Source organism: Melanaphis sacchari, unplaced genomic scaffold (genome assembly GCF_002803265.2).
Source record: "Melanaphis sacchari strain LSU unplaced genomic scaffold, SCAv2.0 Contig0_pilon_pilon, whole genome shotgun sequence".
Taxonomy (NCBI): Eukaryota; Metazoa; Arthropoda; class Insecta; order Hemiptera; family Aphididae; genus Melanaphis; species Melanaphis sacchari.
In genome coordinates this window covers 7,742,324-7,760,026 of record NW_020270366.1, presented here as the reverse complement: position 1 = coordinate 7,760,026, position 17,703 = coordinate 7,742,324, and the positions used below count along the sequence as shown (strand labels likewise).

The 17,703-nt window shown below is 25.8% G+C and overlaps 1 protein-coding gene across 1 annotated transcript in view; it reads left to right on the top strand.

The window, feature by feature from the left end:
* LOC112593924 (amyloid-beta-like protein) overlaps positions 1-12,435 on the top strand; it is an 84,136-nt gene extending 71,701 nt beyond the window's left edge. The window contains exons 2-11 of the mRNA XM_025338520.1: positions 3,945-4,130; positions 4,438-4,564; positions 8,752-8,967; positions 9,248-9,966; positions 10,087-10,277; positions 10,364-10,524; positions 10,595-10,887; positions 11,467-11,610; positions 11,695-11,808; positions 11,916-12,435. Coding sequence (XP_025194305.1) covers positions 3,945-4,130; positions 4,438-4,564; positions 8,752-8,967; positions 9,248-9,966; positions 10,087-10,277; positions 10,364-10,524; positions 10,595-10,887; positions 11,467-11,610; positions 11,695-11,808 — 2,151 coding nt within the window. The 3' untranslated portion in view covers positions 11,916-12,435. The remainder of the gene's footprint in view (positions 1-3,944; positions 4,131-4,437; positions 4,565-8,751; positions 8,968-9,247; positions 9,967-10,086; positions 10,278-10,363; positions 10,525-10,594; positions 10,888-11,466; positions 11,611-11,694; positions 11,809-11,915) is intronic.
* Positions 12,436-17,703: the final 5,268 nt, after the last annotated feature.

The following is a 17,703-nucleotide window of genomic DNA, read 5'->3' as shown; positions in this document are numbered from 1 at the left end:
GATGTATAAAAAATATATACCACACTACTAGCACCAACAATCTTTAATTAACCATTTTTGCATATATCTTCATATTCACCCTACGCTATGAATCTTGTGTAATATGTATAATACAATACTATTGTATCGTTATATCGTAGATTTTTAATCCACACTATACTGATTGTGTGTTGTGCAAAAAGCATGATATGTATTATAATGCACCGATAAGAATACTACATCATATTTTTAAAACCAATTAATAACCTCTCTGTACTCTATATCGCCTTTTACACACCATAACACATTAGATGGAATCTCATTGCAACAATTTGAGTTCAAAAAATAATTACAAAGCAGTTTATATTACTATTATCATTATTATTTTCTCGCATACTCAATGATTGTTTGCAAGCTAAATATAATATTTATTGCGTTTGATGAGAGCAACTAATTTAACGACACGGAAACACGAGGAACAGCCACGACGGCTATCTTTAACCTGCCGCTCGTCATATCTGGCTGCCACTGCGTGTTTGGGTTATTGTTATCGATTAAAAACAAAAAAAAAAAACATGACAAGACGTTGATGCGATATCGTCGCTGCCATAATATCTACTTAGTATACTTAATTGCACACATAAAAAGTGCGAAGGGACTTAAAATACCCAGTAAGATCATCTAACACAAAGCACGGTCTATAAATACTATAAAATCACATCCGACAACATTTCGTCAATAATTGAAAAATTTTAATCTAAACATTTCAATTGATAAACCTCGTAAAATGAATTTAAATTTAAATACTAATACACTATTTTTAACCACCTATCATAAATAAGACACATTGGTTAAATTTTGAGTAGTTAAGCTTCAACATAAGCTTAATGGCTTCTATTGTATAAATTTGGATTTAGTAAGAATCTATTTTCGAGATCTGATGCGAATAAGTTTGATTTATCAATATTTTATGATGCAATGGAGTTGTTAGAATACCATAGAGGTGGTATTTTAATTTTCTCATTAAAAATATTTTTAGTTGCTCTCCGAAGTGAGTTATCAGATTTGAAGAGAGAATTCAAATACTCGTAGTATTTATCAGAGTTGTGTTTTCGGAGAATATTTTTTAAACCGTTAGTAAAATGTTAGAGGTTATTTCTATCACTTGAAAAATGTGTTCTTTGCTAAATGTGGAGTGTTCAATACTTATCTGCGATGAACTGTGTAATGTGTGAAGGTAAGACATTGATTGAGCAAGTGAATGAAGAGTTATTTTGATACATCGTGTGCTGCATTTTGAATGGTAGTTTTGTTGGATTGAACCGCACCGCAGTATCTAAGTCAAGTGGAATTTTATGGGGGATTTTGAGAATGATAAGATTTTCAGTTCAAGAGAAGTTAGTAATGGAATATTTTATATGACTGGGAAAAGTAACGATAAAGAAATCTAAAACGTCGGAATATATATTGGCATCTGAAGGCAATATTTAGTTATGAAATTTTATAAATTAATATAAAAACAAATACATACAGTTTTATTTTAGAACATCAATACTCAACTACCTATAAGCTTAAAATTACACTAAATCAGTTATTAATATTAATATTCCGAGTGAGTATAAATCATACAATTACGCAGTTTAAATGAATACAATATTCACCTCAAGAACTCAATTCCGTGACATAAACTATTTGATAATATTATAAAGCATCACGTTTGTATATAATATATACGTACCATCCATGTTATTATTTATTAAATACAACGATCACGTACACTAAAAGTGTCCTATGTCGTTATTATAGAAAATTAATTAGTTTAAATTATTTTTATGAATACACGAATAAAAAAAATATTTTTCTAACCTTGAGATTAAAAAAATAATAATAATTCACCTCAGATTAATATTTATAATTTAATAAACAGTGATATTAAATCTAATATAATTAATTTCAAGTATAAAAATTATTATACAAATATAACCCCTTATGCACAAACGTCGTATGGACTCTGAGATTCTTAATTTTTATTTGATTTTTTCCAAATTAGAAGCACTAAGATTTGTGCGTAATTTGTTGTGTAACGATCTTAGTATAAAATATTATCATATAATTTATTTAGTATCATAGTTGAAATTTATTTAAACACAAAAGCTATATTATATTATATTTTTTAAAGATTTTCATTTGTTTTTCTATAATATCGTGACATTTAGCAGTTTTGCACGCACATACGCTTACAGTATGGTATAACTAATTTAATGGCCATATTTTACTATAAAATGTTATTCGAGACAAAATGAATTCAAACATTTCAACTATTGATTTAATAACGGTAGCTTAAGTTCGGCTTTATAAACGTTCGATTGTTTATTATTTTGGTCGTCTCTTATATTACCGCAATCGTTTTTTGTAACAACAGACATGTAATAAACTATCAGTGAAGCATTGATTAACAAATACAATCGAATTTAGTTATTAACAATAATATATATGCAGTGTATATAATAGAAATTATAATATACGAGTATGCTGCAGATATTATGATTCTGAATTAAATACTCGTACTCGTGATCGTGATACACGAAACACAATAGATATTACGTATAATAATATAATAATATGATAATAAAAATTCAATCAATGATAAGTACATATACTTACACAGAATTAGCGCTTAATATTAGAAAAAGTTATAATAATACTAAAAAAAAAAATGGATTTCATGAACTTAAATCTGTGTGCAAATAATAATTGTTAAAAGAGGTTCAGCCGCTATTACTCCTTACTATCCTCCGTAGCACTAATACTACTGTAGGTATATGCATACACTGTCACTGAACTTAAGTATCGATGTTTATCAACATTTTATCTATATAATAATAGCATATTACTCTGTATAGTATATATTCAAATCCTATCGTATGAAACAGTTAGGCGTATACGCATATTTTTATCGTTTATTTTTATTGACTGCCCTGCCATAATACCACTGACCAGCGTCATCCTGGGTTTCCAATTGGCGTATTTTACTTGTCGTCTGTCATTTCGCAATAATATCTCGTATCTGTCGTAACTGCACGCCAACCCAAGCACATAGTCCCTTCCTTGTACTTTTTTCCTCTGTCGCATCTTTTGCTTGTCGTCTACCATTTCGTTATAATATTTCACACATCCTCGCCATTTTCATCGACCGTTGACAATTTAAGCTCATCTAGTGCATCATATTATATCCCGCACGCCTCTACCAGCACCACTTCAATCCTTACACAATATATATCCATCCTTCTGATGTTGTTTTAAATCATCACCCAGTCATCTTTCGCGTACACGCCATCCGATTGTGCCGCCGCCCATGGGTAAAAAATGGAATGTGATGTTACGCCATACACGAGAAACGCGTATTTAATACTTGACACCAAAGATTTTCAAAGACAACGGTAAAACACATATTGTGTACCAAATATATGTATATGTCACCACCATGGAGGTGAACATACGTCGTCACCATCCACTGATAATATTATAATGATATAGTAAATTATGTAATAATTATGTAATATGTAAAAATTATGATAATAATATTATGTAAAGTATAAATGCAATTTCTTAAAATTTTACGCTTCGTTGAAATCAAATAACGTTGATTAATTACCGATACTTTTACTCTCTATGACGGATTAAAATTAAATTTATATTTATTTTTTTTTTAATTATTTTATCATATTAATATGAAATAGGCATTTATATAATAAGTTTATAGGATACCTTATTGGATTTGTCTGTAAGCACACAGTGATCTACTTTACCTTCTTAAATTTAACACATTACTAGTTTATATAGTATCTTTAATATTATGTACCTACATTATATGATAGTAGAAGATCAATGTTTAAGTCGAATATAATTTGTTAGCTTTTATACATTTTGTAATTCAACCTGTTTTTTTATGTTTTGTTATATAGGGCATAGGCGCTGATGGACCGGCACCAGTACACTTCGAGCCTCAAGTCGCTGTACTGTGCGATGCAAAATCAGATACGCCATACTATAGTCAGTACATGTCAGAGAACGGCCGATGGACATCTGACACGAAACGCAAAGTTGGATGCTTAAAAGAAAAAGTTGACATTTTGGACTACTGTAAAAAAGTAAGAATACGTTTGCATGCTTTTTGTAAAACAAAAATTACTTATTTATTATTGACAATCGAATCCTTACCCGTACTAATAAGTAACGATATAATATAGTATTTTATTTTTGTTGTGATTAATAAATAATCATAGTTAAAAAATTTGTATATTTTTATAATAGGATCAAAGAAAAATTAAATTAATAAAATATTCTCTTTAGAACAATATTAAAGATAATGCATGTATATATGAACGAAAAAATATTTCAAAATAAAAAGTTTTATTTAAAACAAAATGAACTAAAAACGTATTTACCATGTTATAGGTTTACCCCAAGAACGACATTACCAACATAGTGGAATCCAGCCATTACGTAAAAATCGGTAACTGGTGTAAAATGGGATTCAACAAATGTAAGCACACGGACTGGGTGAAACCATACAGATGTCTCGGTAAGTTTTCAGGAAGGTTTATTTATCGCGAACCCTTCAACCGATACGAGATTAAACTGCTGCCGTTTTTGTTTGACCATAATTTCTCTCGTCTGTAAATCTCCCTTTAATACTGATCCTACCCTCTTCCCACACTCATCGCTGCCGAGTCCGTCGATTTACAGTCTTTTATGGCTCTTGTTCTTTATTCCCGTGATTGATTAGCTCTCTCACGCCACCATTTCTTGTCTTGACTTACAATTACATCGAGTATTTGGACTTTAGAGAGCTTGCTGATTGGCAGTACCTTTTCAAAAGCTTTTCTATGCTCAAAATTCTAAATTGAAAAAAAAATCTAATCAGACGTTTTGTAATATATTGGTAGTGGATGCAAAGAAACTATACCATTGCATTAGAGAAAATAATTGATTATATTATAACATCTCAGTTATCAGAAATATTGTCGGTTCTTATAACTTTTATTTTTATTTCTACAAGATAGTATTTAATTTAATACTTCAGAATGCAGAAATATGTGATGTTTAAACAAAGATAAAATATAATAAAATTATTTGAAGTTATCTGCAATACTAGGTATAACATTCCTCTATATTTAAACACAATAAGAGATAAGAAAAAATATAAATATCTTGATAATAAAACCTTGTTGAACAATTTTTTTCTATGGTAGTAAAAAATAAATCAAACAATAATGGAAAAATGCTAAATTGAGTTTTTTTTCAATATTTAATTACCAATAAAGTTCTTCTAAACTATATATACCTAAAGGCTAAAAGTGTCTTTAAACTAAACTATAGTTAATAGTTTGTAAATATCTTATTTACAGTATAATTTATAATTATATATAAAAACTATACAAATAATTCAAAGTGAACAAAATTATTAATATTGTTTTGTTCATTGGAATTGCGTATTTCTATGAGACGGAGAACGTAGAATTAAATTGACTAATTTTAACATTTTTTAATGAAACACTAATAATAATGTTATTATCATTTATAGTTTTCGTATTTATAAAATATAACTAAAATTGTTATTTTATTCAAAATGGACAGTAATAGTACAATAAACTGTGCCTTAATATTATCATCATTTCACTTAACTATTTTAAATGATTTTTATAATATTAATTTGTTTCTAAAATTAAAATTAAAATTTGTATTTAATATAATTTTAAAATATTATAATAGTATACTTTATCCTATTAGTATGAATAATAAAATTCCAACAACATGGTGTTTGTTATATTAGCTAATTTCTATTTAGAGGTTAATGATTTGCTATCGTGTTTACTTTTAAAACAATAATGAATTAATATAAATTGAAAAAACGACCTTAAAGAGCAAACTTCGTTAAAACCTTTGATCATTGAAATTTACGTAAATTTCCCTCCCCCCGCAACACCATATTTGAATGCAATTTATACCAATATTTTGCAACCTTTAGGTAATTTACATAAAAAATATGTAGATCAGGTGAAATAACTTTATTTGCATTAAATCAAATTTGAAGAGCATCAAGTTAGGAAATTCATGTAGATCTTGGAAAGTGGACATTTTGTCTTTCCAATAACATAGAGAAACCTTCAATTTCGTAATACTGATATTTTTAAAAATTATTTGATAGTTATACCGATAGTTTTTCTTTGATAAAAAAAAGTTTAAAAATTGGTCTTTTTACAGTACTTACGATCAATACCTCTATACATAACGCTGATTTAGGCTCATTTATTGATATAATTGAAACATTTTAAACACTTTTTCTACATAAAAAGTTTTCACAAAAATAGATAATTAAAATAAAAAATAATTAAATTAACTAAACATAGCTAATAGAACTACAGTTTTAATAATAATTAAATACTGTGTAGTCTCTTATTTTTAATTGAATTAAAATTCTTTTAATATTGTTAAAATAAATAATCACCCAATGTCAAAATAATAACTTTACTAATCCAGAGATTCTAATCATACATTATTATGTTCTATTAACTTAGTGTATTGTTTTTAATATTTTACATGTATATTAATATTTATGTGAAATATTTAAAATCAATGAATAATATTTTCATTAAGTATTTCAAATTCAAATTTATAACATTAAGTATTTTACTCAAGTTTCGCGTAGCGGATATTATCTCCTCGTTTTTACGCTTAAACTTGCGTAAAAGAGAGTACTTATATCTATTTACCTACACCATCGTTGAAATTATAATTAAAAAACAATAGACTCTTAAGAGATTATACAAGGCTTAAAAACTCGTCAATCGCCTTGCTTGTATTACGCTCTCGAGACAATTATAATCTGGTACCGATATCTTTGTACACTCAGCTCATGCAAATCGTTATATTATAGGTGCACCAAAAGCTACCGAACGTTTCAATACTAATTTTATTACCTTTATTACCTAATAACTAACTAAGCTAAACAAGTTTTAATTTATCTTATTTTTAGATTACTATATACATTTCTAATAAGTGATTTTTTTTTTAAATAAATAAATACATTTTGGAACTGAAAGTCATCATAATTTACACCTAATGATTACAATATTAATTGATCACAGATAAATTTATAGATATGAAAGTGCCTACTCAAACTACTCAAACTATATGTGCAAAACAAAATAAATAACACCTTATTTTTATAACTACGTTAGGTTTCATATTTAAAAAATTTCAAGCAGATGAAAACTATGACAAAAATAGTTACAATTTAATCCATAACTCAAAAAGTTTTAAACTTTTTAAAACTTTTAGTTACTAAAAAAGTAATTTTGATTAAATATTTACAATTTGTATGATGTACATACAATCATATTTAAATAAATTTTAGAGATATATTTAATTTAAAACGTTGCATACATAATTTTTTATAATTAATAATTTTATAATATTTCCATAATTACACAAAAATGATTAAAATACGTTACTCGTCAGGTATTCAAAAATTTGAAAAAGCTAAATCCAAAACTATCTGAACCTCAGAATATAACAAACATCGAATATATTTAAAGGAAAAATAATAAAAATAATTCAATTGTGTCAATTTACTGTGTTCAAAGTTTAAATTAAAATTGAAAAAAATAAATAGAAACACCGTATATTTAATTTTTTAACATCGACAATTTAAGATTAAGAAAATCTAATATTGAAATACTGGGAAGTCTGGCTATGGAATATTCTTAAATTTAATTGGCTTGTTAGAAATTATGATTTTGTTTTATCAAGCCATTTAAAAAAAAATAATAATAAAATTATATTTATCAAATTAAATTAAAAATAAATTTATAAATTTAACAAAATTAAAAATAAGAAATAAATCATTTTAAAAAAAAAAAAAAAAAAGCAAAATATTTTCCTATTATTTTCTATCTCACTTTAAATATTTCTTATAAAAATCAACTACTTATATCAAATTATTAGATATGATGCTGAAGTTAATAATGAATTTACATTGATTTTAATTTCTATTTTTTTCTTATTATCATATTATTAAACCATTTACTAATATCTAAGTCATCGTGTTATTTTTACAAAAATATTTAAAAAATTATAACAAAATATGATAATGACAAAATTATTAAATTATAAATTAATGATTAAGGATGGGAAATATTTTTAATCTTGCCCTATGGGTACCAAATCATAATGGCATGGCTTTGATTTAAAGAATGTTTTATTTAAAATTTTAAAATTTTAAAATTTTATTTAACCACTCACTGTATATAGTCTCTGAGCAACGTCATTCAACTCAATGAAAATACTCGAGTAGAGCAAAAATAAAAAATTTAATTCATCCATTAGACATTATCGGTCTAAACGTTAACTATTATATAAATTTTTATGTATTTTATAATTTATATCAAGATGTTATGTAAAGAGAAGAAAATGAAAAAAAGAACATTCTGTCAGTAAATTATTTAGATACAGTATCCTTAGATGAAAATATTTTACCGACTACAACTTACTAGTGTTAAATTAACAACTTAGCCGCCTTAATAAATTTAATTCATGAATTTCCTAAATGTTTGTAGATAATTTTCTCTACATTGTTCTATTATAAGGGTATTTACAAAGTTAGTTGTTTGTTCATTATTTGCGTTAATTCTGAAATTATAAATATGCCAAAAAAGTAAATAAATGTTTAACCATCACGTAAATTGAATGTAATTTGTATGTTTGCAGAAGGACAATTCCAAAGTGACGCTCTCTTGGTTCCCGAGAATTGTATATTTGATCACGTGCATAATCAGAGCAAATGTTGGCCTTTTGATCGCTGGAACCAAACAGCAAGTCAAGCTTGTCAGGATCGTGACCACAACCTAAGAAGTTTCGCTATGTTGCTCCCTTGTGGTATATCGTTATTTTCGGGTGTAGAGTTTGTCTGCTGTCCGTATAAAGGTAAAAATTTCATTACACTTGCAAAAATATATTTTATATATATATATGCATAAATTATTATTATAGGTAATTTAAATTTTCTCATATTCATAATAAAATAAACTGTTTGGGGTGTATAATTATTAATTAATATACTGTATATTATTCATGTAAATTGTGATATAGCCTAAATTGTTATTTGTACTTATAGTAATTATTTATTATTATACTACTATTATCCAATAAAAATTATTAATTTAATTACTATTTATTGGTTTATTTATGATTCCTGAAAATTTAGATAAAATTCAATTGAAGAAAACGGCACCCGTAGCTGCGGATAGTCTTCTCTCTTCAGATCAATTTGACATAGAAGAAGACATTGACGACAATGATGACGATGAAGATGATGACGACGAAGCAAATGATGAAGAAGATGATGACGATGATTATGATAACTATGACGACATACCACCATCTCGCATGTCATCAACTTCGACCGTGACTGCAGCACCAACCACCACTACCTCAACCACCACGATGACGACGACCACGAGGAAAGCAACTACAACTACAACAACCGTACCACCACCACCTCCACCACCATCTACTCCTGAAAGCTCTCATACTACACCATCTAACCCTATTAGAAACTTACCGACCCCAGACACATATTTCACGCATTTCGATCCCAGAGACGAACATAAATTGTATAAAGAAGCTCTAAATCGATTGGAAGAATTGCACCGTGAAAAAGTGACTAAAGTTATGAAAGACTGGTCTGATTTGGAAGAACGGTACCAAGAAATGCGTTCCAAGGACCCACACATGGCCGAAGAATTCAAACAACGAATGACACTCCGATTCCAACAAACCGTACAATCCCTCGAAGAAGAAGGCTCAGCAGAAAAACACCAACTGTTTGCCATGCATCAGCAAAGAGTGAACGCCCATATTAATCATAGAAAGAAGGAAGCCATGAACTGCTACGTTTTTGCTCTCAACGAAAATCCTCCAAATGTAAGTATTAAATAATTTAATCAAACATAATATTATTTTTATGTAATTTTTATATCGAACAGGTCATTGTAATCTATAAAAAATTCTAATACGTCGAATGCCTTTTATGCTTAATTTTAGACACACAAAGTACAGAAATGTCTTCAGAAACTCCTCAGATCGTTGCACAAAGATCGCCATCATACAATAGCGCATTATCGACATTTACTCGCGTCTAGTATTGAATTGGCGGAACGTGAAAAATCAGTCACGTTGGAACATTTGGTAGATATTGATCACATGGTCAACCAATCTCTGCAAATGCTTTACAGGTGTGTATACATAGAGAAATATTATTGTATCAGATCGTTACATTAAAAATGCATATTTCACTTCATTATTATGTCTTTTTGTACAGATATCCAACACTGTCACGCAAGATTTCACAATTAATGTCGGACTACATCCAAGCGCTCAGGAGCAAAGATGATACTCCAGGATCCCTATTGGCCATGACCAGAGATGCTGAAGCTAGTATACTGGATAAATACAAGGAAGAAATTTCAACAACACAAGAAGGTAACTTAGAGCTTATTTTCTATTGGCAATTGATTCATTTTTGTAATATTTTAATGTGTTTGTTGTACAGAAAAATCTCATACAAGATATCCGATGGAAATGAAACGCAAACAACCACATGAAATGGTCGAATCAAAAGAAGCCAAACTTCAAGTTGAAACAGCCGCTGAGTTTGATGCTAATGAAAACACTGAATCCCAATCACATCCAGGTCAACAGCTACAAGCTCAACAACAACCCTCAGCGATCAAACCCGACCAAAACGCCGCATCTGCTTCAGTCGCTGCCGTACAACACCACGACCACGATTCCGAACCAAAAATCTCTCATGCCCAAGTGCATGATATAAGTCATGGAGAACCGGTAATTTTGATACATAATAATAATTTTTAACTGTAGAAAATCTCTTAACAGTGACATACCTTAAAAGTGGCAACATAAAAATTCCTCTCCTCATCGAAAACCTTTTTTATGTTTTAGAATGTTTAATTTAATTATTATGTTTCATAATAATATAATACTTTAACATGTTATTTTAAATTTTTTTAAATTGTTCATTCTAAAAACTACTTAATGATAAAATACATTCAAGTCAACTATACAGTAAAGCTACTTCACTATTTATTTTATATATAATTCAAATTATAATTACAGTATTATAAATGAACTTAAAAACTATAAAAAAAATGATGTATAAATATTATAGTATAGTAGTTACTATAATGTACGCAAAAAATATGTATATTATAAACCGTTTAGTACTTTTAACTTATTAAACATTAAATTGCTAGAATTACTACTTGTTAAATTTTGTATAGGTTCATAATAATGTATTTAATATCCACCCGCTCACCACCTCCCCATAAATATCTTCCAGATACACAATGCAACTTATTAGGTATTGAGTAATCTAATTCTTTTCAATTCATTCTTTTTTTACAGACATTCTTCACCCGAAAAAATTTCCACCGTGATTCAAGAAACGTCCACCTAACGTTGGCATTTGCCGGATTGTCATTAATAGCCGCTATCTGTGTCGGAGTAGCCGTAATCCGCAGAAGAAACGCCAGATTGCCACAAAATCAAGTAACGTTATCGTCCTGCTTTTGTTAAACTCTTTTCTGTTTAAATTTTTATATAATTTCAACTGTTTTTTTGTCTATTCTTTAGGGATTTATCGAAGTTGATCAAGGTATATCTCAAGAGGAACGTCATGTAGCCAATATGCAGATTAATGGATACGAAAATCCCACCTATAAATATTTTGAAGTCAAAGATCAATAAGTGAGTTTAACGTGTAACATAATTTGAAATTTTTTATTTTTTCGTATAAAATAATGACATTGACATGTTTTGTTTAATTTTACTACTTTAATTTTTTTATTTTTCAGAAAACAAAACTATAACCCACATAGCGAGATACGTACTTAAGGAGACGATTTTAACCACCCAGCAGCGTTTTTAACCATTTATCTATATGCATTAATATTTACATAAATATGGATGTACGTGATATAAATAGGAACACACACACACACATATATATATATATATATATAATTATATACATATATATATATAGGTCTGATGAATTACAAAATAAACGTCGTTTTATGCATAGATGTAGGAAGAACCATAATAAACTTCTAGACAAAAGTGCCATTTAATTTTCATTCCATTTAAAAACAATAATAACATATCCATTATTTTACGAAAAGTTTTAACGAAATTGCCTAATGCATTGTTCTAGTCAAAACATGCTTATTTTTCATTAGTCATGTCGGACATTCATATTATACACAATATTTTGAAAACATTTAAATAATAATAATACTCAAAACGTGTACATTGTAATTATCTTTTAACCTTTGTCTAGCGCTTTTTTTTAAACTATGTAGTACCATCAGCATTATTAAGTTAGATATATATATTTATAATTAGATATTTGAATTATAATAATAATTATGATACAATACGATAATTAAAAAAAAAAAAACTAACATTTAGATAAATAGTATACACATTTTCTTTTTCTTTTTTTAAGTACCTATATTTTATTATTATTATTATTATTATTATTATTATTTTATTTTTAATAATGACAATAAAATAGCAATAGACAAAAAATAATAGTGATAAAACAATACAAAAGAGCAAATAATGGTTATAATGATTTATCTACAACTTCCAATATTATATTGTACGTCTCGCTTGTTATTAAATTCTGATTATTTTAGTTAGTTTTTTTTTTATTTCATACTCTTAATTAAGATTACTTTTTTAATTGTTAAAAGACACTACCTATTAGGACAATTAAGATTTCTCATTTTTATTATTATATTTTTTTTTCATCATCACTCTATTATATACAAATATATACCTAGTAAGATATATTATAGGTAGGTATATTATTTAAGCATTTAGAAAGTATACTATTATAATTTATATTATTTTTGTGTAAATTTAAGTATAAAATGGAACAAAACGTATGTTTTTGAATCTGATATAACTTAAAATAATAATAATAACTAAGTGTTTTTCCAAAATGTTATCATTACCTACCTAAAAATGTATGTATAACTAATTTATTTATAAAAATAAAATTGTATACATTAAAAGAAATGGTTGATTACATTATCTATTTATTTATTTTTACCTGTACTTCTTTCTTCAGTTTTTCCTAGTTTATTTTAAAATTATATTGCTAAAATCAAAAAATGTACTATTAGGTATTTACAAATATTTTAAACAACCAGTGACTAATAAAAAATAATTTAAAATACATTTTTTGGAACATATGATTTTGGATAACATGTTACTTATCTTAGTCAATTTGTCAATTTTATTATTTTATTTTATTTATTTATACAACTTATTTTTAAATTCATTCATTTAACTTAATTGGAAAACAATTAAAAATATTAACATATTTTTTTTTAATTAATCTACATAAAATTAATTAAATAAAAAAAATATAAATAACTAACTATTTAGATTAGTTTTAACTCAATCATTCCATTTGGTCCATTCACTCTATTCTAAATGATCAACTTTTTGTCTAACAAGCCTAATATATTATAAAAAAAATCTAAATATCCTTAAGTATTTTTATTACTAAAAATGATTAGTATGATGAAAGTTAATAAATTATTCATAAATAGCGCTTATATTTAAATACAAAGTGTATTATTTTTGAGGTTCTCTGAATCAATACAAAAAAATGTACATAATTAATTTTATGTATAACAGATACTTCTAAGATAGAACTTTTATTTAAGTATATTTTAGATTTTCAATGTTTTTTTCATTTTTAGAACATTTTTACCATTTTTAAGTAATTTTATTCATTTTTAGTGCATATATTCATAAATTTTAAAAGCTTTTAATATGTATAATTAAATTTAAACCATTTTATCGAAAAATATTGTTTTAGGTAATATATGACTAAATAATTTTAGACAATTTTCTATCCGTACTATCAATCGTTTTATCTATGTATACGATAACTCTAAATCTTCAACAATTATAGAATGTTGTCCAAGGCTTTAAGTAATAGGTCAGTTGGAAATACATCAAAATCACATTTATTTCCCTAATCTGCCTATAATGATTATTTATTGTGTGTAATAAATTCGGTTTTTATATTATTGTTAGTTTAATTAAGAAGTATTAGTAATAGCGAAAATTAAATTGTCGTTTGCAAGTTACATGTCTATAAAAAAATAATTTTGGTAAATTTTAAGGCCATTAATGCGTTAAAAATGCATTTTTGGTTATTTTTAGAAATAGTTTTTGTTCATATTAATCCTTAATTTTCATAACTTTGAATTATAAAACAAACACATTTTTAAATAAACAACAAATATAATTTTAAAACAATGTATACAATAGCTTCTATTGTTCTATGGCCTATTCAGAATTCCAAATAAGATCATTCTTTCGACTCTATATCATAAAATTGTAATTTAAAATATTCAATTACTTAAGCAATAAAATTTACAAAGTTTTCGAACATCAATTTTTTTTTTACCATTTTGTAATTAATATGATATCGTACCTAATATTAAAATAAATTTCCAGGAACGATTTAATAGATGAACATAATTTAATCTAGTAAATAGTCTATATTGGTAAATAATCATATAATATAATATGATAACAATTTGTCTAAGAGATAAAATATATTAATATAGTTAATTGAACATCAATACCGAAAACAAGAAAAAATTACTAATATGTAAGTACTTATGAATTATAGATATCAATAAATGTATATTCAATTACTATTAAATGTGCATTGTATTTCTTGGCAAAAATTAAAATAACAATTAAATCGATTTAGGAATTGAGCCTAAAATTGACTTCTTATTTCATTATAGTATTTGTATTTGTATGTTTATACATAAAACATAAAATTTTGTACTATTATACTTATTATTACATTGTTTGATTTAGTAGGTAAAGCAGTTTTGGTATATATAATTGAACTTTCCATGCAAAAAATATAATTAAATTAATTATAACTTTACTTAAAAAATATCTATTGGTGTTTATATTTCTCTCTGGACATTGAACAATATTATTTTTATATAAAATCACAAATTATCTTTTTTCGACAAACAATATCAATATTTCCACTATTTTTGTCGCGCGAAATTTAAAAATACCCTGCATAATATACTTCATTTAATAAAATATTCAAGTCTTAATAACATTTACATACTTATTGTTTTTGAAAATATTTTAAATTCGGTGAAAAGAACTATTCAAATATAAATTATAGCTATTGCATTTTACTAGGTCACCACAAGAAAATATAGTGAGTATTATCCGCTTCCCCTATACTGAGCAGTAGGTACCTACAATTTTTTTAATTATTTTACAAAATCTATACATAAAATATTTTAACTTATTTTTAAAAATGTTCACTTTAGTTACTTTTGTGTAGTTTTATGTATAGTAATTTCTTTTGTTAATATAAAATTAATTGTATAAGTACACCAGTGGTGTAGTAATGTAAGTACTTAAAAAAGGGCCATAGGATAGATGATAAAGAGACCATACTTCCCTGGAAAAATCTTATGCATATTTTCAGAAAATAGACTGAACAAAATAATAATTAAAACTTAAAAATGTTTAGACTGAAATCCGAAGTTCCAATAAAATTTAAAAACAAATTATTATATAATGTTAGGTATTTATAAAAGATGTAAAAAGTAAAACCAAACATAAATAATAATTTATTTTAAATTACATATTTTTTATTAATCCTCTCATTTCACCCACAAAATGGACTTACCTATTATAAAATCTATTGAACTGATTAATAAAAGAGATCTTACATGATAATTATTTACCTAATATTTGCGTTGTGAATATGAAATTATAAGAACGTTTATTAAGATGAGTAATCCGTGAAAAATATCCTAACACAAGTCTAGCCAATGGAAATGTAGCATACTAATTACGTTCCAATTTTTATTTTTGGGTCATACCAGTTTTGTATTAATTTTTTTTTTATTACTTACCAATTTCAAACAATATTTTTCTTCCCATTTTTATAAATATTTAGGGTTGTCTGTTGTAAAAATTTCTACTGGAGGTAGGTTAAAAATATTATTTTTTTCTTATGATATTATAATTTATATTTTGTGGTATTATTTTATATATTTTTTAATAATACTTATAATAAATAAAAATATTATTATGTCGGTAAACATTTAAAAACTAACTAAGCCGACGGGGGTTTATGAATTCGAATCTGCTTATTGTTTTTGATTGAAAAATTGTAATTGCTTGTCTTAAAACTGTTCTTTATTAATCTGGGTAGTTGATGTACGGTGACCGGTATAACGATTGTCTAAATATGTGCTTTATTGTTATGTGCAAACATCAACTTATAACCTCTTCGGAGAATCGATGAATTGAAGAATATTTGGATGGACTGAAAATTAGGTTAAATTAGGTGAAAATCTTCATAACATAAATATATCTATTTTTCGTCTAGTTTTTAAATTTTAAATTCTATTATTTAATAGATAATAAATCATCTAAGAAACAATCAATAATGATCACTTCATCAGTATTGAAAAACAATAATAAAAAATTAATATTTCTTTCAAGTAGGTACCTATATTTATTTGTATCGTTATTGATTTCATACTATTTTATTAAATCGACATATTTTTAAAATTATAATGAGCTAAACTATTAAAATAGCTAAATGCATTGCCTTTTCAAAAACTGCAAACACTTTTTTTGGAGAAAATATTATAATAAAATATATTTTTTAGATTGTCTATAAATATAAATGATTATGCTTATTGCATATTTTTTCTGATCAATTATAAATCATATATTATATGTAGGTATAGATAATTACAATATACATAATTATAAATATATAAAAATAAATAAATACATAACAATATTAATATAATTATTTAGGTTCTTTCAAAAACTAAACTTTCAACATTCTAAACATTTCTAATAATGTTTCTATATGTTCTAATAATTTAGCCAGCGACGTACAGTACTCTTACCAAGTAATATAATTTTATTCTCGCTTATATATTTATAAGTAGTTGGAGATCTATAATAAATAGACAAAATTAATTTGGAAAAACGATTTTATCTCAATAAATGAACTAAACCAAAACTGTTGATAACAACGACGTACTTACTAAAGCCCAATCATGTTACGAACATTAAATTTATATGATACACAGTTAAGATATTTAAGGAATTATATTGGTCAAATTAAGATTTATATAACAAATAGCTGTTTAACGTGTGGCAAAATTGTGGATTTTACAACACAATTACATTCTCATAAATTATGAATTATAATTTATAACTAATGTAACTTTTAAATTAAAATATATACTAATTTTCACTTAATTTTATGATTAATTATAATTTGTGTATAAGAACAAGAGTAATAATAAATTCATTGATAAGATACATTAAAATATTCAATTTTGAATTGGCAAGTATTATGTAATAAATAATTATTTATTCTTTAATCCACGATAACAAAAAAAAATATGCAAGTAGATATTCATATACGAGTACTTCCTACTATTTCAAATTTTAATTTGTTAACTAGTTTAATCGCATGAATTTATATAAATGCATTCCATAAATTTTCGTATATGTTTTAACTGTGTACAATTTTGG